At 30.8% G+C, this 24839-nt stretch overlaps 1 protein-coding gene and 1 pseudogene across 1 annotated transcript; one reads left to right on the top strand and one right to left on the bottom strand.

Moving 5' to 3' along the window:
* Positions 1-826: 826 nt before the first annotated feature.
* On the top strand, positions 827-9409 carry LOC105795695 (L10-interacting MYB domain-containing protein-like; annotated as a pseudogene).
* Positions 9410-12070: 2661 nt separating this feature from the next.
* Positions 12071-13855, bottom strand: LOC105797213 (ethylene-responsive transcription factor RAP2-4). Its single transcript, XM_012627165.2, has one exon. It carries the CDS (start codon positions 13287-13289, stop codon positions 12333-12335), a length of 957 nt encoding a protein of 318 aa, XP_012482619.1. The 5' UTR covers positions 13290-13855; the 3' UTR covers positions 12071-12332.
* Between the last annotated feature and the right edge of the window lie 10984 nt (positions 13856-24839).

Raw genomic sequence — 24839 nt, 5'->3', positions numbered from 1 at the left:
CGAAAACCCCATTTTTAAACCTTGGAGCTTTGGTTTTGTTATTTCATGGTGCATGTAAGTGTTTTCTTGGTTTATTTATCATGAATTTTAAGTTTTGAGTGAGTTGTAATGGAATCTAGTTAGTTTAGGGGTTAATTTGTGAAATTATCAAAGTATAGAAAATATGCCATTGAAAATTTTGAAACTTTTTAGTTGTATTTGGTTTGGTTTGAAGCTTGGTGTTGATTTTTATTTAGTTTGCAAAGTAACATTAAATAGATTGTAAATTTAAGGATTTAATTGAATGTAGGTAAAATTAGCACGGTTTATTTATAAAATTTCAAGGGTTTTGTGACTGGTTTAGAGTAGTTTAGGATTCGGCATAATAGGTGTATAGGGTTTAATTGTGGAAATAATTTTGTTTCGGTTTAGGGACCTATTTGAATAAATTGTAAAAGTTTGAGGCAAATGTGAAAATTAGTAATTAGGAAATAACTTGTACTAAACTGAATATAATATGAAATTAAGGTTAATAAATTGAAATAAACTATTTTATAGATAAAGAACAAGAAAATAAGCGAGGAAAAGGGAAAGTTGTCAGGTAGTCCCTGAACTTTCGTTGTCCCCTCAATTTAGCACTGGTAAGTTCGTACGGTTTAGTTTCATATTAAATTGAATGTTATATTAACTATGAATTGAGATGTTGAATATTTTGATATAGTTGAATTGAAATAAGTTGATGTGAGCCGAGAAAATAATTGACTTGAACATTGTTAGAAATATTGAATCGATGAACGTAGGATAGGATATGATTGGCATGCCAATAGGCTTTTAATGCACGCGATACATGTTTGATTCTGATGAGATAAAAATTATTGATTTGTTACTGTTCACAGAATATACCGAAGTCCAGCATTTGTTGCGAACTATCAGTTATATTTATATTGATTCTAGCATGTTACCGGGGGCGGATGTAAATCCTTCGGGCATGACACTTGGTGTCCAGGTATGCTTTGGAGGGATGTTAGTCTACAAGCTAGGCACTTGCTGCTCAAGTGTGATCTCGGTTAGTTAAGCTCACTCGAGCGTTCTGGTGTGTTTTGGATGGTTAATCAGGTATCCGAATCCGTTATATCATTCATCGGGCAAGTTTTTAAATGATTATATGATTTCCTAGTAAATTAACTTGAGTTGATATTGAATTATCTAGTATTATTAAATAGGTTATTCATTAAGTGTATTGTTATAAAGACTCACCTGTTGAGTGGTTGTGATTGACAGGAACATAGTTTATAAAGTGTTAATGTGTGAATTATATATTTCTACGGTAAGTTTATAGCTTTAACTATTGAACTTATTAAGCTCAAGTAAAGCTTACTCATGTTATTCTTCTGTTTCTTTGTAGAATACGTTTTGTGGAAATTGGGCGATTAGATCAACTCAAAGAAGCACACTATCCAGATATGTAACATCCCGAAAATTAGGGGTTAGTAGAATCGGGTTTGGGAATCGAGAGAGAGTGGTCATGCCCTAATTTTTGAGATTATCAATTCATTTTTAGGAATAAATGAGGTATTGGTTTGTTGGATAAGTGTTAGTGAAACGTTCCTTGCAACCCAAGTTCAAATCCCTTCTCTTTGCCATTTTTATTATTTTGCTAATTTTGCCTCAAACCCTATTATGTGACATGCCTTGTTTTTAAAATAAATATTGCAAAATTATTTCAAAAATAAGGAAATAGCGTAGTGGTTAATTGATAAATGCAAAAACATGAAATTAAATTGAGGTCCCAAGTTTGAATCATTTCCTATGAAAAATAATTATTTTTTTTACAAAATCCCTTGTTTTTAATGTGTGTGCCATCTATACCCTTTTAACCTTAGGTACAAATGTTAATTTTACACAAAATAATCAGCCTTTATTCTATTTTTAGTCACCCTAGTCGTTCCTCCCCTCTCCTCTCCTCCTTGATCTTCAACTTTTTTTTTCTGTTAAATCATTCAATTAAATCAGGTATACAGTATAAAATAATTTAATAAGCACAATAATCGAAAGAAAATTCTAGAACTTATAAGTAAGACTCGTTTCATTTTTAAAGCAAAGTTTAAAGACTAAATAATTATTTTAGTAAAGTATTTTAGTAAAACATTTTTGTAAAATTGAGAGAAAAATTATGAAATTATCCAAATAATATTTAATCATGCAAATTTTCAAGTCATTTCATAGCATTTAGGGACTTCAATTGCATAGCATAAAATTAAGACTCAATTGCAAAGATAACAAAACATGCCCAACCTACATATGACACATTAACACCTATACATACTATTTCATGTTTTCATGCCAATTTTTCCTATTCTAACATATCGTATATCATACATAGATCATACAAATCATGCTTAGTTACACTAAAACATACATTAACACACTTTAACAATCATGTATATTTAGGCTTAAATCCAATCAATCAATCAACCACAAACCCAATTCTTCTAACCCTATTTTTGGAATGTGTTAGAACTAACCTATTTGATGTATTTGTTGAATTGCATATGAAAGTATAACATGCCAAAGGGATCCCTTGCTTAATTCCAATGTGTTTTAACTGTTCAATTTATTAAATTATGAAGGTAAGTAAATTTCATATGGACTTACTAAGAATTCAATATGCTTACCAGTTGTTTCCCTTTTCCTTGTAGATTGCTGACTTCCAAAACGTGTTGACCGAATCGTCCCGAAGCTCACACTATCCTATCAAAGACTCAATAGTCTTTTGATCGTTTTTAGATTATATGGCATGCACATAGGTGTTGTTATGTTAACTTAAAATGATAGTTTTAGTTTGAACTTTGTTTAATGCTTGATCTTGTGAAGGTTAATGTCATTTGGTATATGTAAGTTTGGTAATATGTTGTGTTGTGTGTATGGTACTTATAATTACATATTTGAGCACGAATTGGTATGGAAAAATGACGACATGGAATGGTTAAATGCATAAGAAAATGAATTGTGACACCAAGCTCTAAATATCGTGACACCCACCTGATATATTTTGAAGTTTAGATATTATCTTCGATATCGCAATACCAAGTCATGGATATCACGATACCGTCCTATCACATTTGGAAACTTTTCAATTTAGTCTTATTTTACGCTCAAGTCAACAAAAGAGCTTTCGTAAGCTCGATTGAGACTCAGAATTGATTGTGTATCTTAATATGGATGTGTTGATGACTCGAATGTATGTTTGAATGTTATAATTGTTATACATTTGACAGTAGTTGCTCCAGCAATGGATTTGACATCCTGTAACTCAGACCTGGCAATCGAGTCAGATAAGGGGTATTACATTACAAATATATTATGTTTAACATTTAATTATATTAGAATATAATGCAATTTATAATTTAATTCAATAATAATTAAGTTACTTTTTATAACTAGTTGGATTGTTATTTTTTTAATTAAAAACTATTGAATATTGAGATTGAATATAACAAAAATAAATAGAATAATTAATTAATTAATAAAGGATAAAGTTATCATTTTATTATTTATTTTAATAAATAATTCTTGGGGGCTAATGTATTTATTATTAAATCTTAGGGCAAGTGGACTTTTATCAAACCTAAATTAATGTACGCAACAGTTACCTCGAAAGTTTGGTGTAAAATTTAGTTACCCCTATAGTTTGAAGAGTTCTCACGTGCCTCCTTAGGTTTGAAAAAACCCTTTGACATCTATTTACTAGGTAGATATTAAATAATAATGATACCCTTATAATTATTTATATATTCTATTTTTTTCATTTTAATTACTAATACTAAAATTTAATTACTTTAAAATTATAGTGAAGTACTATAAAAGTAAATTTTATTTAAATTATATTTGACTTCAAGTACATAGCCTAGGTGGCTTGTTCAACTTAATAAGGTTGTGTTTAGTAATGCTTTTTAGAAGCACTTTTGAAGCAAAATGAATACTAAACAAGTAACTTTTGAAGGAAATTTTTTGCTACTTTTCCCCAAATGGAGAAGTTAAAATTTTTAGCTTTTGTCTCCCAAAAGCACTTTTCCAAAGCTTAATTATGTTTTTACCCCATCAAAGACACAATACTTTCCCTTCTATGGTTCTCCCTTCTCTTTCATTTTCTTTCTTCTTCCATTTCCTCTAAGGTATTTGTTGCTCTCTCCCTTTCTTTCTATCTACTCCCCTAATCTCATCTTTTTATTTCAACTCCCCATTTAACTTTATCATTTTCCCTTTCTCAGGTTAAGTTGTAACACTCAAAAAATTTAAGTTTCAGATTTTTTGAATTCTATCATATATTAGTATATGTTTTAGTAGTTAGGCGTTTTGTTTATGTGTTGGATATCTTAAGTTCAAATCTTGGCGTGAGCAAAAGGGTATTATTTTTTTAATTTTCTGTCAAGTGCGCATGGGGTGGAGTTGGATTGAAAATCAAATTCTGGGAAGTTGGGTTGTGGTAGTATACCGTATTATATGGGATTTTATGGACAGTGGTGTCAGTGGGTTGGTTAGTTTGTTTTTAAAGTGTATTTTGGTTAGGATTTATGTTAGTTTTATTTTATTTTATTTCTTTTAATCTTTCCGAAATTCCCCAATTTCCCTATTGTGTTTTTACATGCCATTCTTTTTGTTTTTCTTTCTTTATTTCTATTCCTTCCTTTCATTTACTTTCTTTCTTTTTCTTTCATTTATTCATGCCTACAATGGTATTTTGTCTTGATTCCTTTGTTGTTTTGTGTTAATCTCTTCCCTACAAATTGGTGTGGGCTTCAACCTTACTCTTTTGTGCGATTTTGTTTCTCCAGGAATTCTTAGGTAAGTGTTTTCCATAGTTTTGTATAAGGGTTGTGTTTAATTGTTTAATTGTTTAATTATTCTCTTGGAGCATGGTTTAACCTTGTGAAATTTGTGTTGTTAGGTGGTAATTATGGAATTCAGAACTCCCCTTCTGTGAGTTAGTTGTTTTAGTGGTTGTTGAGGACGTTGGGTAAGTTTCAAATGCCTAAGGGTTCAATTTTCACGTTAGAATTTCTTATGTTGAGTTGTAGTCGAGTGGTTTATTTTGCTAAAAATTGAGGAATTGGGATTGATTTGGGGACATTTGATTGTTGGTTTTAGGTGTTGCATATCTTGTGGTTGCTTTTGCGAAATCATATCAGGTGTGTAACAAGACTCTCGAAAAATAGCGAACGACGAAAGCCAAAAAATTGCATATTTGACGCCGCATGACTGTGTACCATGCCATGTGAGACACATGGTCGTGTGACGAATTGTGTGATGGATCGTGTGAGACACACAGTCTGGGCTATTTGGGTCGTGTGGACCGCACAGGCATGTAGGCCACACGGGCTGGACATTTAGGCTGTGCGGGCCATACGGGCATATGGGCCCAAAATTTTAAATTTTTTTCCTAAGGTCGTAGGCAACATTTGGGTCAATCGTGGGCTTTTCGTAGGGTCGGTAGGTTGTAATTAAGTTACAAAACGTAAATTATGGTCATCTGTTAGTGTGAAATTTGATATAAATATGCATGTTTGAAAAGTTAAATGATAAGTAAAATTTGTAACATGCTATGTATAAACTAAAAAATGTTATGTATGTTCTGTATTTGTTATTCTAAGCATGTACATCATAAATATATCTGATATCTGCTAGTACTGCATTTGCATCTGGGATGGGTTTTGATATATGGAGGAAGTGTGGGTAGAATAATAACGTGTCATATTTGGTGGCTTAGCCACATTTATATGATTCTATAAATGATGATAAATCACCTAATACACTGGCAGCTCTGCTACAAATATTCTGAAAAGTGTCATACCGACACTAAGTGGTGTGTAAGGTTAGACGGGTATTTAATACCTTATATGGTGTGTAGGGATGGTTGGAGATGGTGTGTAGCGGATGGGGGTAGGATTGTAAATTTTGCGTCTGAATCTGATTCTGTATATGATATGTGTACTGTATTTGCTCTGTTATGTTATAAAACTGAAGTTAAACCAGTAACTCTGTTTGGTTTAAAGTTACACACTAAGTTGTGAAAACTCACTTTCTGTTTTTCTTCTACTTTCAAGTAACCCTCAGACTTAGGCAGGTTGGTACAATGGGAGCTCGGTTATAACCTCATTTTCATATTTGATTTAATTGAATTGGGGTTAAGAGTTTTGTAAATTTTGGACTTTCTAGACATTTTGGGCTGTTTTGGGTTTTGGACTTTATTTCCATATTTCGCATGATCAATTTAAAACATTTTATCGAAATGTTCAATTTTCTACAAAACAATGGATTTCGAAATAACAAACTGTGTTTTAATAAAATTTTAATTTCTAAGAATTTCTGCTACAAAGGTATACAATTTCAAAAAAGGTAAACAAGCAACGTTTTCAATAAAACAGCTAAGTAAGATATGCATTCAAATAAACTGGGTTTTTGTGTAAATAGAGTTTATGATGTTTTACAAAACATACAAATTTAGGATTTTTAATCAATTTACGGTAACATCTCTAGATTTGGCCATAACATCTAAGCTGGGTTTGGGGTGTTACATAAACTCTTTTTGGTTGCTGTTGAGTTTGGTTGCCCCCTATTTCAGGTAACTTTCTCGTTTCACCGTTGATTTTCTAGGGTTTTCTGTTTGGTTGCTGAGTTTGATTCTTTTGTTGGGTTTAATTTCCTTTAATTTCCTTTAAAAGTGTTTGTTTAGACTCAACGAACCACTCTTTTTTTTTCCTGAAAGCAATTCCCAAACCTTCTGTGACGGGTATTTGACTTTAACTTGTTCTAGAAGAACATACCTTATCGTCTTAGACTCAATCTTGTTTACTTTGCTCTTTTCTTTTTACTTTCTCTTTCTTTCTCATTGTGTCTCTTTGCCAAATCTAAAAATAAAATTCTATGAAACTGATTTGGAGAGAAAGAACCAAAAAAAATTACAAAAGATTTTGTAAGAGATAATAGAGCAATAGGGTATCTTTGAACACATGCGGCTAAAGATTTATGGTATGTTTTTGGATAGCATTTACATTACATCCAAGATGCAGAGAGACGTGTAACTCCGAAAAATGATTTCATTCTAAGACTTTAGGAAGGAAAAGAGGAAACTTCAAAAAAAGGGAGAGCTTGATCGAAGTATCATCAAAGAAACATACCCCAATTTCATGTGATTATAAAATGAAATTAATAATTTCTTTTTACTATCATAGCTACTGATCATCAAAATCCCAAATCTCATTTCCCATTTTTTTTTTGTGATTTTTGTCTGTTCTTTTATCCAAATTTTTGTTAAAAACTTGTTCTTTTGATGTTTTCTTAATTACCCATTTGCTTAAAGTCCATTTACTTCCCAACCAAACTTATTTTATCCAAAATCATAAGTAAAAAAAGAAACATATTAGTTGTTTCAAGGTTTGAACTGCAGTGGTAGATTTAATTAATAGTAGAGTAAGGCAACAAAACTCATATTGGCCTAAATTTAAATCCCTTGTTCATTTTCATTATTTTTCCTACTTCTACATGTTGTTTCTTCATATCAAGGTACTTCTTTCTTTTCTTTTAATATTTTATTATAAATTCTCAAAATTTAGATTTGCTTAATCATGTTGAGTTTTTCATATATTTTTTCTCGTCGTCAATGCTCTATTCAGCTATCGGATAGAAGAGGGAAAAAAACAATTGACACTAAAGATTTCTCTTTATTTGACAAAAGACAAAAAGCTTATATGTAATGAAATGAAAGTTGAGAGAGATGTAGTAATAATTTTATATATAAGACTGCTTGGATCCATTGAAAGGAAAAGCTTCTTCACATTCCAACTTTTATACAACTTTGTTTATTGTGTCTGCTTTATTCAAAAACACCATGTCTAAGATTCCATTTCATTCCCTTAATACCCTATTTAGCTTCCTATATATGCGCTTTTTATTCAAGTAACTTGATGTTTGTTCTGTGAAAGCCTTTAATTTTGAACTCACCAATTCCTACTCTTCCATTCTGTCTTGTAGCCTATACTAACATTATGTAAATTTTTATATAAAAACTACACATAAATTTTTGATCTGTTGTGTCCAAAGTGCAGGCAGAAGATAAATTTTTATACAAATTCTACAGATAATTTTTTTGTGAGAATATCTTTCTTTTTCTTAATTGTGCGATATTATGTAATAATTATTGTATTCATGTTCATTGTAACAAGTGAAAATTATAAAAGGATTTGCCTTTCTTCTTCAAAGATGCATCTTTTGATCTTTGTTCCTTCAAGGTATGCTTTTTTATTTTATTTTTCCTTTTCTACTTTCTCCTTGAGAGGTAAATGACTTTGGTCTCTATCTATAATTTTCTTGTTTGCTTTACTAGCTGAAACGAATATGTTCATATACATAATAGGTGAGTACTTCGGCGGTTGAAGTTAGTGGTGAAAAGGTCAAAGCAATGTAGGATAAGAGATTGACAGAAATATTTTGTGATGTTTGTATTAAAAAGATATTGAAAGGAAATAGATCTGGTACTCATTTCACAAAAGATAGATGGATGAAAATAATGGCCAACTTCAAGAATGAAACATGCAAGGTTTATTCACAAAGACAACTTAAAAATAGGTGGGATGCCTTGAAAAAATAATTGAAGGCTTGGAAGAAACATAAAGGCAGAGATATTGGTCTAGGGTGGAATCCTACAAAAAGAATCGTTGACGCATCAGATGATTGGTGGGAGAGTAAGCTAAAGGTACATTAATAATCCTTAACAATTTTGTTTTTTTCTTATTTATGATGTTATTGATAATTTCTTATTAAACTGCCATTTTATATGTAGGCTATGCCTAAAGCTCAAAAATTTAGAACATTAGGCATTGATCCTGAATTCGAAGGGAAGTTGGACCAGATGTTCATGGGGGTAGTTACAACCAGTGATAAAGCATGGACACCTTCTTTTAGTACACTCCGTAGTAAATTTTTTGAGGATGTTAACAATGACATACCTAAAGAGAATGAGGAAGAAAATGCAATAAATGATGTTCACATTTCAAATGATGTTCACATTGATGAAAACAGTCAGAAAAGAAAAACATCTGAGATATCTACTTCTCATTTTAAAACTGGAAGGAAGAAATCCTCAAAGCAAATTTGAGGGGCTGTAAGATTGTCTGGTCAAATTGAAAAATTATGCAATGCAGCTGACAATATGAGTCAAGCCACATGTAGTTTGACTCCTGCTATAGATCCATATAGCATTCCACAAGCAATCAAAGTGCTTGATAGCATGTAGGAGGAAGTTCCAGAAGCTAGTCTGCTACACTTTTTCTCACTGAAATTATTACTCAATAAGGACAAGCGAATTATGCTTTTATTAATTAATCCTAAGATTAGAGCTTCGTGGCTTAAGACAGAAATGGAAGAGAGTTGAAATTTTTTTAGTCTTCTTGGGTCTAGAGATATCTATTATGTGACTAAACAACAGTTGTTTATGTTTGGTTTTTGGATAGTGAATTTATGTTTCTACTTATTTATGTGTAACCTATTTTTATCAATAGTTGTTTATGTTTGATTTTGGATATAAAATTTGTTCACAAGTGATGAGTATGGTTGACAATTTGAGCAGTGATGAAAGTGATGATGAAAGGGGGAAGAAAGAGATTTTACAACGCATAGAATGTTTTAACTGATTATTTGTTGTTGCATCTTATTCTGTGCAATTATGTTATGAGAAGTATATATTTAAGCAACCATGCATGGGTTCAAAACAATCAGGTGAGGCATGGATCTTAGAGATCCTTGACGGTCATGGATCATGTTGTATGATTAATTTTAGGATGTCAAAAATTGTATTCACAAGTTTGTTGAGAGTTTTAGAGACAAGATACAATTTGCAAACTTCAAGGCACATATCTTCTCGTGAAATGTTGGGATTTTTTTGTACATCTTGGGCACCAGTGCAAAAGTTTCCCAATATCGAGAAAAATTTCAAAGGTCTGGAGCAACAATAAGTAGATATTTTGCAATAGTGCTTGAGAAAGTTTCAAAGATAGTCATTAATCTAATTGCACCTGATGATCATTTTTTAGTTAAATACCCAAACAAATACATAATGATTCTAGATATATGTCGCATTTTAAGATCAAAATTTAATATTAATTATTATATTTTAATATTTTTTCTCGATTAAAAATATGCATGGGACTAATATTATTATTTGTTTAGGTTTGCATAGGTGCATTTGATGGTACTCATATTGCCGCTATTCTTCCACCAAATGAACAAATTCTCTACATTGGAAGAAAATGTGTCCCGACTCAGAATGTTATGGTAGTATGTGATTTTAATATGTGTTTCACCTTTGTTATGGCTGGATGAGAAGGACTGACGCATGACACTAGAATATTTCTTGATGCAATTCGAGATCCAAAATACAAATTTCCGCACCCACCAAATGATAAAATATTTCTTTTATTTCTTTTTTTTTAAATAATAAAGTATAAGTTCTTTAATTGATAATTTTACAAAAATAAACAACTCTTGAATTAATTGTTTATCATATTATGACATGTAGAAAATGTTATCTTGTGGTTTATCATAATTGTTTATAATATGATGATGATGATGGTGAATCAAACAATTCAAGTGGTTTTGAAATAGAATTAACAAGATATGCTATAGCTTCTAGTTTAATGAATTCACTTTAATTGCAAATGCTAATGTAAAATTTGTAAAATTTATATTTGGTATATAAATATTACCCTTTTGAAACTTTAATCCAAATACATATAATATTTTAATTTGTTAGGTTTATGTTTTCTATGTTATGTTAATATCTAATATGGGTTATATATTCAAATTACATTTTAAAATAAAATAATACAATTGTGTTAAAATTATTAATTAAAAAATAATTTTAAAATAATACAAATGTATTAATATCTAATTATAAATATTTAATGGTTATATTTAAATACTTAAAATATAATTTATATATTCTAATTAAATTTTATAAATAATTAATATTAATTACTTAAAATATTTAAAATTTATATTTCATATATTAAAATATTAACAACAAGTTATAATAAATTATTTTTATATTCTTGTTAAAATATCATAATATTAACTAATTTGAACATTATTTAAATGCATATTTATTACTTTATAATACCATGTCTAAAATAGATATTTTATTTCTCAAAAGTATTTTTGATAGCAATATTAAACACTTAATCTTAAATCAAACTTTTCAAACGACACTTTTTAAAAGTGCTTTTCAAAAACAATGCTAAATTAACTCTAAGTCTACCCTAGTCAAAGCTTTTAGATAAGAATTTCACACATCAAATTAGCTCAACTCAAATTCGAATTAAACAATTAAAATGATTTTATTTAAATTTAATTATAAAATATATTAATATTAATATAAAATAATTTTAACATTTTATAATATATAAATAATGAATAGAACTGTGGAGTTGAGCTAAGGTAGGTTGATTTTAGGCTTAGGTTTCGACCCCATCCTGTACATTGACAATTTTAAGTTCTAAGTAAAAGCATGTATTTTAAACTTATTCTTAATTCATTTATATATTAACCTTGATATGAAGTAATTACAATTTTAATTAATATTATTTAAAGAAATTAATGGAAAAGAAATGGATTTAAATATGAAATTAAAGAAATAATATATAATTAAATTAAATTTAGTTTAAAATATTTACATGCATTTGTATAAAAAAATTAAAAGAGAAGACAAAAGAAAATGTAATTATCATTTAAGACAATATATTTTAATTGAAAAATATTTAATATATGAAATTTAATAATAATTAAAAAGTATAACTAATTAGATTTTTTTAATAGAAACTTATAAAAGTAATTAGATATATTTCAAACCATAATGGAAAAATAGAGTTATTATCTTTAGGAGTTTTTCCAATTAAAGAGTGTTTTCAAGTTTTGATTGTAATTTAGAAGGAAGATGAGATAAATAGTAGGCATGAAAGGGAACACTGAATTGAAGGGTAATATAGATCATGCGGTGGTTATTGTGTCCATTTCAATCCAACGTACAGCTACAACAATCTTCCACACAAGTTCAATTATATTTTTCAGAAACATTGTCATTCAAAGTAGTAAATAAAAAAGATGATAAATTCAATTACATTGACACTAACAGATTTCTACCTTGGTTCAGCTGTACAAAAAAACGAGCTGACCACCATGGGAAACATTTCCAATTCCTTATAAATACAATAGGCTAAGGACCCTGACCTGCCACTGCAACTACCAAAAAAACTCGATTGCAGTGAGCTTAACTGTTACAAGAAATGAAACATACCCTTCTTTTAGGATTTTAAAATAGAATCCCAATCAATCTCATATGAAGGGTATTTCGACAACATAAAGTTTTCCGAAGAAAAACCAAATTCAGGCCATGAATGTTCGTTGAAATTCGAGAATGTAAGATCTGATAAAGGTGAAGATTCTGCTGACACCTCGTTCTCCGACACAACCGGAGACGAAGATGAAGAGTTCTCCAACTTCACTGTCTTTTCCTCAGGTTCAGGCGTTGCCACTTGAACCTTGTCCTTCTTCATTTCCTTTGATGTTTTTTTCTTGTTCCCTTGCTTTTGGTCATGTTCCAAGCTTTCACAAATGGCTTGAAGCTTGGCATCAACGGAGGAATGCAAAGGCTTGTATTCACCAATATGGGAACCTTGGTGGCGAAGGTTAGGGAAGTTGAGTCTCGCTGAGTCACCTCTAAGTTTATAGGCTGCTTTGTCATAAGCCAAGGCTGCTTGCTCGGCCGTTTCAAAAGTGCCTAACCATAGGCGAGTCCGGTTCTTAGGTAGCCGAATCTCAGCGACCCATTTTCCCCAGTGACGTTGCCTAACACCTCTGTAAAGCTTGGTTGGTTTGGGTGGTGAACCCATCTGTTTCATTGAGACTGGTTTGGGGCTAATAAACCTGACCATATGGTTACTGCTGAAGCTGGGTTGGGGATTTTGGTAAAGGTAGCTAGGGTGGTAGGTTTGGAAATGGAACTGAGCCTGGATTTGGTTCGATTGAGCTTGGTCTAAGTTGTTTAGATCAATAGTTGAACCAGGTTGAGGCTCTTGCAGACCTGAAAATGCTGGGTAAAAAGTGGCTTGTGTTTGTGAAGAAGATAAAGAATTGTAAGAAGGGGAAGGGGAAGAAGAAGAAGCACTCTTCATAAAAGGTTCAAGTGCTTCCATCAATTCTCCTCCATAGAAATCTGATTGAAATGCTCCGCTACTATTAAAATCCATTGTAGCTGTCATCTCTTAAAACCAAAAGAAAAAATAAAGAAGAAGAAGAAACAAAATCAAATAAAGCAACCTGTTTCTTGACAAAACTTAAGCACAGGTTTGAAAATCAGAAAAAGAAAAAAAGGATTAATCAAGGAGGTTCTTTAAAATATATAACCCCTCGAAATCAAGTCTAAAAAATCAAGCTTTAAGGGACCAAAAATCACCCTTTCAGTTGATTTTATCTACAGAACCAAAAAAAAAAAAAATCTAAACTTTGCTTGGAAAGTGAAAAATATTGGAAGACTAAAAAAAGCTGGATCTCGATTCTGAAAACACCTGGCTTTTGAAGAAATCCTTGTCTAAGTTCTGAAAAACAAACCCAAATATCAGATTTTATTTTTTCAAAGACAGATGATTAACAGAAAGGGATTCAGAGAAGCGGGATGTTGGGGGGGGGGGGGGGGGAAGAATGTTCACAAAGAAAAACCCATAATTAATCAATAGCTTAAATCTTGAAAACAGAATGAATAGAATAAAAAGATGAAAGAGCTGCTTTGATTTTCTCTCAAGTAATTTGGTGTGAATGACTCTCGGCCTCACTTGGGGATTTCCTTTCAGCTCCTTCTGTTTATATAGTGGTTGGGCTCCTTCATTAACTCTCTTAATCAGGGTTAAGACTTTTAACCTCACTTTTGATTGCTTTAACCAATAATCTTTTGAAACGCGTGGGGACATTCTTCCTTCCTACACGTGTCCTGCTCTTTACAGGTGAATTGCGCTATGTTTGACATTTCTTCGATAAACATTAGATCGAATTGAGTAAAAAAATTTCGAGTTAATTAAATTGTTAAGTTATAATTTATTAATTTAACTCGATTTAAATCAAGTCAAGTAAAATAAAATTTTAGTCGGATAAAGTAAAATTTTTCGAGTTAAATTAAAATCTTGTTACAAAGATAACTAATTTCATATTAGAACGCATAAATTTAAAACTATATATATTTGAAAATTTTTCAAAGCAAAATAATAAAATAAATACTTTAGTATGATAAACTTGAATTATTAATTTATTTATTTAAGTCTCCAAAATTATTATTCTAGAAAATTATTAATTTTTAACTTTTTATATATTTTTAGTTTTTTTGAAATTTTATAATTTTTAAAAAATTGAAATTTTATAAATTTTTGAATTTTAAAAGTTATTTTTAATTTTTGAAAATTATTTTGATTTTTTGTAATTTTTGTTGAAAGAGACCAATTTGCTCATTTTCAAACTTTACAGTGACCAAAAGGGAATTTACATCAATTTGTTATTCGAATTGTAAAATTCAACTCGATTCGAACTCGAAACTCAAATTACTTATTTGAGTTTACTCAAATAGTTCGATTAACTCGAAATGCAATTTTTTTTTCAATTTTTTCAAATCGAATCGAGTTTTACTCATCCTACTTGTGTTTAAACTTTGAGTTATTGCTTTTTTTTCTCCCTATTTTTTTAATAAAATGATATTTTAAAATAGGGTAAATAACATAGCTAGTCACTTAATTTTCAAAATTTTTATTTTTGGCACAAGAAAATAAAAGACATAATAATTTTTGCTCTCCAACTTTACAAAAAATCATTTTAGCCCTCAATTTAATTTTTGCCTCTTTTAGCCATTGAAGTTATTTTTTGTCAAATCACCCAAAAATGAATGAAAAATTAATACTTGTTAACTTTGTTGACATGACATATATGTGAATTGCTATATGTATAACATGTCAACATTTAATTAAATTTTTAAAATTTTAAAATATTAAAAAGTATTTCAAATAATTTTAATGATTTTAAATTTTTAAATTTAAAATTTTTAAAATTAATTAAATATTGACGTGTCATCCATGTGTCAATCCACGTGTATGCCACATCGGCAAAGTTAAAAAGCTTTAACTTTTTCATCAATTTTGGGGTGATTTGATAAAAAAATACAAGTTTAATGGCTAAAAAAGGAAAAAAATTAAATAGAGGGCTAAAATGACTTTTTTTGTCAGTTGGAGAGCCAAATAAGTCATTATGTCAAAATAAAAATTTTCTTTCAGAAACTGCCGCTAAAAACCATTTTCATTTTAAGCTTGCCTTTAAAAGTTGTTCACCCAGTTCTTAATTCAATGTTATTGTACATTCGTTTTAATCACCCAACTTTAGTAAGTTTTCATTTTGATTACCTAATTTTAATAAGTTTTCATTTTGATAACTTATCTTATCATTTTAATTTTTTTAAAATTAATTTTAGTTTTATTTAGTTCAAACGAAAAATTGGGTGTATAGGGAAAAATAGGTTTTACATGAAAATCATTAAAATTTTAATTTCTTTTATTTTTAAAATTAATTTTAGTTTTTTACTGAGGAAAACTTGGGTTTGTACGAGAAAATTTATTTTATCTTTTCTTAATTTCCTTTTATTTTCATTTTCTAAAATTAGTTTTAAACTTTTTCCTAGTAAAAGACAAAAACCTGGGGTTTTACACCTGAGTTTTATAGGGAAAACTTGGGTTTGTATAGGGAAACACTTTACCTTTTTCATTTTCTTTTCCCGGATTTTAAAATTAATTTTAGTTTTTTGGTGTGAATTACTTGAGTTTTTACAGGAATTTTTTAAAAATAAATTGAGTTACAAGGAAAAACTTAATTCCTTATGAAACCTCAAGGTTTTTTTGAAAAATAAAATTAATTTAAAAAAATAAGTGACCAAAATAAAATTTATTAAAGCTAAGTGATTAAAATGAGTGTACAATAACATTAAATTAACAATAAATGACCAAAATAAGAATACTTTTTAATGGCAGTGCTTAAAATAAAATAGTTTTTGACCGTGGTGCCTAAAATAAATTATTTTATTATACACTTACACTAATATACTTTTTATTTTTATTTATTTACCTTCTTCTCAATTAATTAATTCATAAAACCAACTCATTCAAATTAAATTTTAACAAAAATATATATTATATATTTAAAAATCAATACTTGCAAATATCAATTAATCGAACTTAATAATAACATTGAAAATATAAAAAATGTAACAAACAAAATCAAGTTGGATGTATCTTAATTTATGAGACAACATTTATAGTTGAAGGAAAGGAAAGTTGATAACTAGTTCTGACCTAATTAATTAATGCATCATCAACTTGCCCACTTTGAGTTTTGATAAATTAATATATAGTTTTGCATAATTAATTAATAGTATGAATTAAAGTCATAAATGATAAGTATTAATTTTAAAAGTTTTATTGATATAATTTTATTTAAAAAATTGAAGTTTTGTTTGAAAGTGGGGTTAAAGTTTGTGTTTCGTATCTACATGAATCTGGGTATAAATCATGTGATGTGTTCTCCTCCTTTAATATTATAATTATAAAATATACGAAAAATATAAAATTAATTTAGTTTTTTTTTTTGCGTGGATAGATTTCTTTTCAAGTATAAAATTACTGTAAAATTTAAGTAATTTTAATTTTATGCTCTTTCATATATAATTGTATGATTAATATTTTAACAATATACATATTTCATATTTCATTTATATAGATCATGTATAATAAATTTGACGTAAATTAAAAAATTTAACTATTCTTTTAATAAAACAAAGCTTTCGTCCCTTCAATAAATATTAATATATATACACACTTTTTAAATCAATATGATAGAGATATCGATTGGTTTGATTTACATGCATGTCAATACAATTCTATCAACAAACTCAACTATTTGAATCGTTAAAATATTAATCTTATAAAAATATACGAAAAGTTGTAAAGCTATAGCAATTTACACCCTTTCATATATTGTTGTATAATTATTATTTTAACGATCAAACTATCATATTTCATATTCCATTTGTATAGATTATGTATGTCAAATTTGATATATATTAAAATTTTCTAATTATTTATTTTAGTAAAGAACTTTCAACCACTCAATAAATATTAATATATACACTTTTTATTTCAATATAATAAACATATCGGATCGGTTCAAAATTTATATTCATAAAAGTACAATTATACTAATAAATTTAACGGTTGGATCTTTAAAATATTGATCGTACAAAAACTATACGGAAGAGTATAAAACTACTTTAGTTTTACTCTTGTGTAAGTGGATCTCTCCCCATAAAAAATAGGATAAAACAACATTTAGTCCCTCAACTTGGCAATTATTCTCATCTTAGTCCCTAAAATTTTTCTTATGGTCAACATTTGTTCCAAAACTTGGAAACATTTCCCAACTTGGCCACTAAACATGGATTGTAACCACCCTAACCCGGCCTAGACGGTAGACCCGAGTCGAAGAGATCACATTAATCACCGAAGTGATCCTGTCTTTTTTTTTTTCAAATCCATCCTCAATTCTAAACTTGGTTTATCATAGTGAATATCTCATATTAATTAGGTAAAACTAACATTAATTTAGCAGCGGAAAATAAATCAATAATCTTTGTATAATAAATCAACTTGGTTAAAACACGTAATAAATAAACAACATTCAGAAATCATTATCAATGAAAAATAATAAGTATAAACCTTTCTATCTATATATATACCTATTAATAACATGTATCCTAATTGATGCAATTCAAAATAATTTTCCCACACCACGGCTTTTAATAAAACAAAGCGATAATCATAATAATAAATAATAATAATAAATCATTGGTGAAAACAAGCTGAAACCATCTGCATGTCGAGTCCGCGTCCTAATCTGTTAGGTTATTTGGAAATATGGAAATTAGAGGGAGTGAGCTATGGAAGCTCAATGAGAGTCCCTTTACAATAAACCAAACCAGTATTCGAATGTACATGTCAATCATAATAATCAAATTCACATAATAATTCGATCAATACAATAATTTAGTTTTTGTCACTTAGACAAACAAGACATTAACATTTAGTTGAGTTCAATTGAGAAAATCAATTATAGAGTCATAATATCATTCTCATTAGATATATGCACATTTATCAATTCAACCATTTCAACAGGTACTTTTCAATAATTATGCATAGTATGTCATGCAACATTCGTTAATCCTACCCCGACCACTAGCTCTCTAAATAGGGAGTTCCCCAGAACCTCCTCTACCTTTTTACTCCGCTCGTAGACTTTTACCACTACATTCATTTAGATTCGATAATTGCAGATAAAAGCTGCCAGTAACTGCTGAAACATAGTCGCTCCTAGTAGAAACCTGTTGGAGGAACCGTGAGAGCACAGTGTAAAAACGTCACAGTTAGGATCTGCTGTAATTGTGGGTACACAATAAGACCGTCGCAGTTGGAAACAATTGTGGCTGTGAATACATAGCGAACATTCATTTAATTTTAGAGTCACGACTGCTTGCAGATAATAACTGTTAGATGGATCATGCGGCATAGTGAGATTGCAGTTGGAATCTATCATTCTGTGGGTACACAATCAATCATTCGTTTATACAGTCAATATGAACTATCATTCTTCCTTCTTTCATATCATCCCCCCATGCATATGCAATGTAATCATTCTTTAATGCATTCATTCACACAATCAATAATACTTTCAACATTCTATTTCGTTGCATAATAACGACATTCACGATTATATTCAACAATCAATAGTTTAATCATTTAGGCATACGAGACATTCATTCAGCATTTATAGCATTGATAAAGATAAAATCATTCATGAATCAAGCAATCAATCAAAAGCAATTAAGATCATAAATTCATTCATGCATATATTCAATCATTCTAATCCTAGCCTAAGACCTAATTACATAATCTAGTTCTCTAGTTGCCATTAAAAACCTAATCAGGGGCTGAATTGCATAAAATAATTAAAGAAAAGGCAAAACTATAATTTTTAAGTTTTAAGGGACATACGGCCTTGTGACCAACCCATGTGTGGCCCCAGGCCTGTATGATGCGAAGGGGTAAAGGTGCGGAAGCCACACGGCTGTGTGTCTAGGTCGTGAGCGAGGCTTCAGGTCGTGTGTAATGCGAAGGGGTGAAGGTGTAGGAGCCAAACGGCCGTGTTTTCAGGTCGTGTGCAAAACGCGGATGCAGGGTAAAATAAGGAGACATGGTTGTGTGCAAGGCCGTGTGATCTATACGGACAAGCAACACGTTCGTGTGGTAGGCTATGTGCAACTGGGAAGTTTCAAATTTTGAGTCAATTTTTTGTAAAAAAACACACCTGACTTTGTCGTGACCTCAGGTGACTACCCCACCTTTAAGTTCGATCCAACCACCTACAAGGGTTTTTCAATTGACAAAATACAAGAATCAAGAACGAATTTTCAATATTTGTGGAGATTTTCGACAAAAACATTAAAGATTTTTAATCGGATTGAAAAGTTTATCAAAACGCAATATCTTCCAAAACTGAAAGGTCCTAGTTGATAGAGGACGAGATACTTACCAATCTTGATAGAAATTCAACGATCTAATGACACGAGTTCCAAAAATTTGGTGAAGAACAATTGATGAGGAATTGATTTGAGTTTTCAAAAACTTTAAAGAATATTTTTTAGCAAAACTTAAGGGTTTAAAAGAGGTTTGAAACAAAGAATTTTAAGAGAAAACTAGGGTATAAATAGAGAGATTTAAGGTTTCAATTTGATAAAATATTAAATAGGGAATTTTAGTAGAATTAGGAAAGGACTTAAAGAGTTTGAGGGCTAATGGGCAAATAGCCCATTTGTCTAAAATCATCAAAAATAAGATAGGCTAATATGGATAGAACTTTGGAAGTGAGGGAAAAACTGGGAAGGCCTTAACCATTGGGCTAGTGCCCACATTCATGCTCAAAACACACAAATAAATACATAAACCGTATTACATAGGTTCTACATGTGCAGAAAAATACAAAAAGATAAAATCAAATTTATAAGATTTGAACCTAAGTTCTCAAGACTTCCTACTAGGCTTTTAACTAATAATGCTATGTTTTAATTCTTAATAATTTTAAGAATTCTAACCCTCAATTTTTGGGATGTTACAACTCTCCCCTCCTTAAAGAAATTTCGTCCTCAAAATTTTTCCTACTGGTTTGTTGATCACTTAGTCACAGAATCCATTATCCAACCACCATGATTCTACTACGCTACTCTGATTCTTTTTTTTAACAAACTCTATAGACGATTGAATCCTAAATTTTATTGAAGTAATATATTTGTGTCATCGTTGAACCTTTCTCCATTTTCTTGTTCTCTAACAACATAAACTAAGGTAGGTTTTCTACCTTCGGTTCAATTTGCACCCATTGCAACATTGTTATCATTCCGGTTCTAACCTCGGCCCCTCGGAGGTAGTTGAGCCACTCTTTGGTTTTTGGTCTGATTATGGGCAAGAGCTTGGTTTAGGCCCGCCTATTGCAGACAATTTCTCATGAAGTGATCCATCGATCCATAGATTAAACAAGCACCCGTCTTTCTCCAACATTCATCCGGATGGTGCCTTCCATAGTGTTCACAAATGGATTTTTCATTTCTAACATTCCTTACTGTATCTATCTATTTTGGTTCATCCTCTCTGACTAGTTTGACAGGGCGGCCATTTCGAGTCAAAATTACCTGAATCTCATTTTGTTAGGTTCTTATGCTTATCATAATGGGCACGAGTATCTTTTTTTTTTACTTCATCCACTAGGTTTTCAAACACCCTTTCTTGATGAGTGGCAACATGTTCAGTGGTTGTAACACCCCATACCCGGCCTAGAAGTTATGACCAAGTCTGGAGGCTACATCAATTGATATTAAAACAAACCAACCTTTAAGCATTTTAAAGTTGGTCATACAGAAAAGATTTAAATAGTTAAACCAACATGGAAATTCGAGCTTACAAATTGTAGTCCAAAATAAAACATACGTTAGTTCAAATTTAAACAACCGTAAAATATCTAGAAAAGAGAGATGACCGAGCTCCTGACACATCAAACCTCCTAAGTCTATGGGTTACCTACAATTCAGTCAACAAATAGATTGAGTTTATCACTCAATATGTGTAACAGGTATAAAGGCAAGACAATAATATAAATATAATAGTAATTTCCCAAATTCGAATATAGAATCAGAAATAGTTCAGATAAGATTCAGAACATATCAGAATCAGATGCAGTTTCCTACCCCCATCCGTTACACACCATCTCTAACCATCCCAATACAAAATATAAGGTATCAAGTACCCATCCAGCCCTATACACCAATTAGTGTCGGTATGACACATTTTAGAGTGATTACAGACTAACTGTCAGATTAGTATGTGATAAATCACCAGAATCAGATACAGATTTGTGGCTTAGCCATTCAGTTTGACAGATCATTAAACTTTCAGCACTTCCTTCTTTATACCATTCCCACCCAATGCAGATGCAGATTACAGATATCAGATATCAAGGATATATATACAGTTATCCAAATACAATTCATAATTAGATAATACAGATCATTAATATTTAACGGTTATCACATCAATAATATGTACAGATAATCGATCATTCAGCCTCAGAATATTAGATATCAGTTATATAATCTAATTCAGATCATATGGACCCTATGGAAAGCCCGCGTTTGATTCAAATGACATTTACGGCCCTAGGGAAAATCTTAATATTTTAGCCCACAAGCCCATGTGGATTCACAAGTCCTGAGTGTCTGGCCCGTGTGGTCCACACAACTTAGCACACGATTGTGTGGCTCAAAATAGTGAGTTACACAGTCTCACACCCGGCCAATCACACGTCTTTGTGACTCACAACCCCTCACACGGCCTAGACAAATGCTCGTGTCCCTGACCCGTGTGACCATAAATCTAAAACAGTGAGTTACATGGCCTAGACACAAGCCCGTGTCCCGAGCCTATGTGACCCAAAATACAAATAGTGAATTACACGACTTAGACAGATACCCGTGTACCTCCAATTCAAAAACAATGAGTTGTATGGCCTACTACACGGTCGTGTGGCATCAAGAGCCATGTTTTTCAGCATTTAAAATTTACAGAAATTGGGGCTTTCATTACACACCTAGTTTAGTTTCAGTGTAGGAATAATGCAGAAGAATCCCGGAACCTAAAATGATCATTCAATAACCAATTAAATGACTCAATCGCACAATTTGCACAATTTAATACTAAACTAACTATGTCAAAAGAAACCTCCAAACGAAACCAACACTTACCGACGAGTCAACAGTAATTACTCAAATTAATGTATTGGAGAAGTGTCTCCAGTAAGACCTCCACCTAAAAAGGAAGCCAATCGAACACTTAAAGAAGGAATCCGAGCAAATAAGCAGAAACTCATTTCAACCCAACGAATGATAACAAATGCGAAACTCGCTAAAACAAAAATGAATAATGACAGAACTTACACAATGACCTTTCAATCGACACAACCTCCTGATGCAACCCAGTAACAAGTTACATAACTAAACACAAAAAAAAAAAGAAAAATAAGAACGGTAAGAAGAAGAAACGTTTTGTTTTTTTTTTAAATAACTATTGAGTTTAGAGAAAGTATAACTAAATTTTTTTACCAAGTCGCATAAAATATTTCCTTATTTATTTCGTAGAGTCTCGAACACAAGAAAAAAGGATATACAGAAGCTTAACCATTAAACCAATAGCCTCATTCTTGACATAGATTAACATTGAATTAAACCTAAGTTAAATGTTCATGGTTAAGGGTTGAACCAAAAGAATAATAAAATTTTCTAAAAGCGAGATTTGAACCTCTGACCTCAATCACACAACAAAATACTTAACTGTTGAAGCAAATACTTAATTGTTGATAGGAACTAACAACAAACGTTACAATGGTTATCATATCCTGGGCATAACGACTAAGTCTCAGAAGCTCAACCTTATATTCAGCTACTGACTTATCACCCTATTTTAGCTCAATAAATTCAAGTCTGTGAGCCTCCACATATCTCACGCCCACAAACTTTCTTTGGAAAGTTTCCAGAAAATATTCCCATGTGATACGCTTAGCCTGAGTACCTCTTTCAACAGCCTATCCCCAATGATAGGCCTCCTCCCATAATAAGGACACTGTTCCCATTAGTTTCTGTTCCGGGGTACATTCTAAGTCATCCAAAATCCTTTTAGTTGATTCCAACCAATATTCAACCACTATGGGGTAGTACTAGAAATTCCCTTGAACGTTTCAGCCTCGTTCGACTTTAGTCTCTCTGCTATAGTTCCACGGTTCTCCAATCCAGTTTGGACTCTAGCAACTCTTTCCAGAACTCTCAGCAATGCCTATGTTACAGCATTATCATTGTCTTCCTGGCCGTTTTCTATACCTCAACCATTGTTTGTAGTAGATTTTTCAACATACTTGTTCTCATAGATTGGATCCTCGTCTTGAATAGTTGGCGACTCAACAGGTGTAACCCTATGAGGCCTACCCCTACCACGTCTACCTTGGGTATTCATTCTAGACGTGAGAGTCTAAATAACCTTAGATTTATCTATAATTTCATTCAAAATTTCAAACATTAGTTAAAGTGTATCTATAGTTTTCACATATTATAAAAAATCAAGAATTTCAATTCATTCGTACATCATAAATAATCAAAATCTGCAGTTCATTTATAAACGTTTAAAATTTTCAATTCATTCGTATCTTGTAAATGATTAAACAAAAACTACTACAGAATCGAGATGAGAGTCTCAAGCTTTTTTTTTCCTGAAAAAAGTTAGTTTTCCCCAAAATAACCTTATACGCATGCATCTTTTATTTATTTTTATGATCCAAGTTTTAAAAAACCTAGGCTCTAATACCACTAAATGTAACCACCCTAACCCGGCCTAGATAGTAGACTTGAGCAGAAGAGATCACATTAATAACTGAAGTGATCCTGTCTTTTTTTCAAATCCATCCTCAATTCTATCATAGTGAATATCTCATATTAATCAAGTAAAACTAACATTAATTTAGCAGCTGAAAATAAATCAATAATCTTTGTATAATAAATCAACCTGGTTAAAACACTTAATAAATAAATAACATTCTAAAGTCATTATTAATGAGAAATAATAAGTATAAACCTTTCTATCTATATATACCTATTAATAACATGCATCTTAATTGATGTAATTCAAAATAACTGTCCCATACCACAGTTTTTAATAAAATAAAGTGATAATCGTAATAATAAATAATAAATCATTTGGAAGAACAAGTCGAGACCCTCCGCATGTCGAGTCCACATCCTAATCCGTTGGGTTATCTGAAAATATAGAAATTAGGGGGAGTGAGCTATGGAAGGTCAATGTGAGTCCCTTTATAATAAACCAAACCGATATTCGAATGTACTTGTCAATCACAATAATCAAATTCACATAATAATCCGATCAATACAATAATTTAGTTTTTGACACTTAGATAAACAGAACATTAACATTCAGTTGAGTTTAATTGAACAAGTCAACTATAGAGTCATAATATCATTCTCATTAGATCACTTTTATCAGTTCGGTCATTTCAACATGCACTTTTCAATTAGTTTGCATAGCATGTCATGCAACAATTGTTTAACATTTCAATAACATTCGTTA

The sequence above is a fragment of the Gossypium raimondii genome, chromosome 3 (genome assembly GCF_025698545.1).
Source record: "Gossypium raimondii isolate GPD5lz chromosome 3, ASM2569854v1, whole genome shotgun sequence".
Classification (NCBI taxonomy): Eukaryota; Viridiplantae; Streptophyta; class Magnoliopsida; order Malvales; family Malvaceae; genus Gossypium; species Gossypium raimondii.
The sequence above is the reverse complement of the archived record's forward strand: the minus strand, read 5'-3'. Positions and strand labels throughout refer to the sequence as shown.

Excerpts from the sequence above, each read along its gene's own strand:
- LOC105797213 (XM_012627165.2), bottom strand. The coding sequence starts at position 13,289 with ATGACAGCTACAATGGATTTTAATAGTAGCGGAGCATTTCAATCAGAT.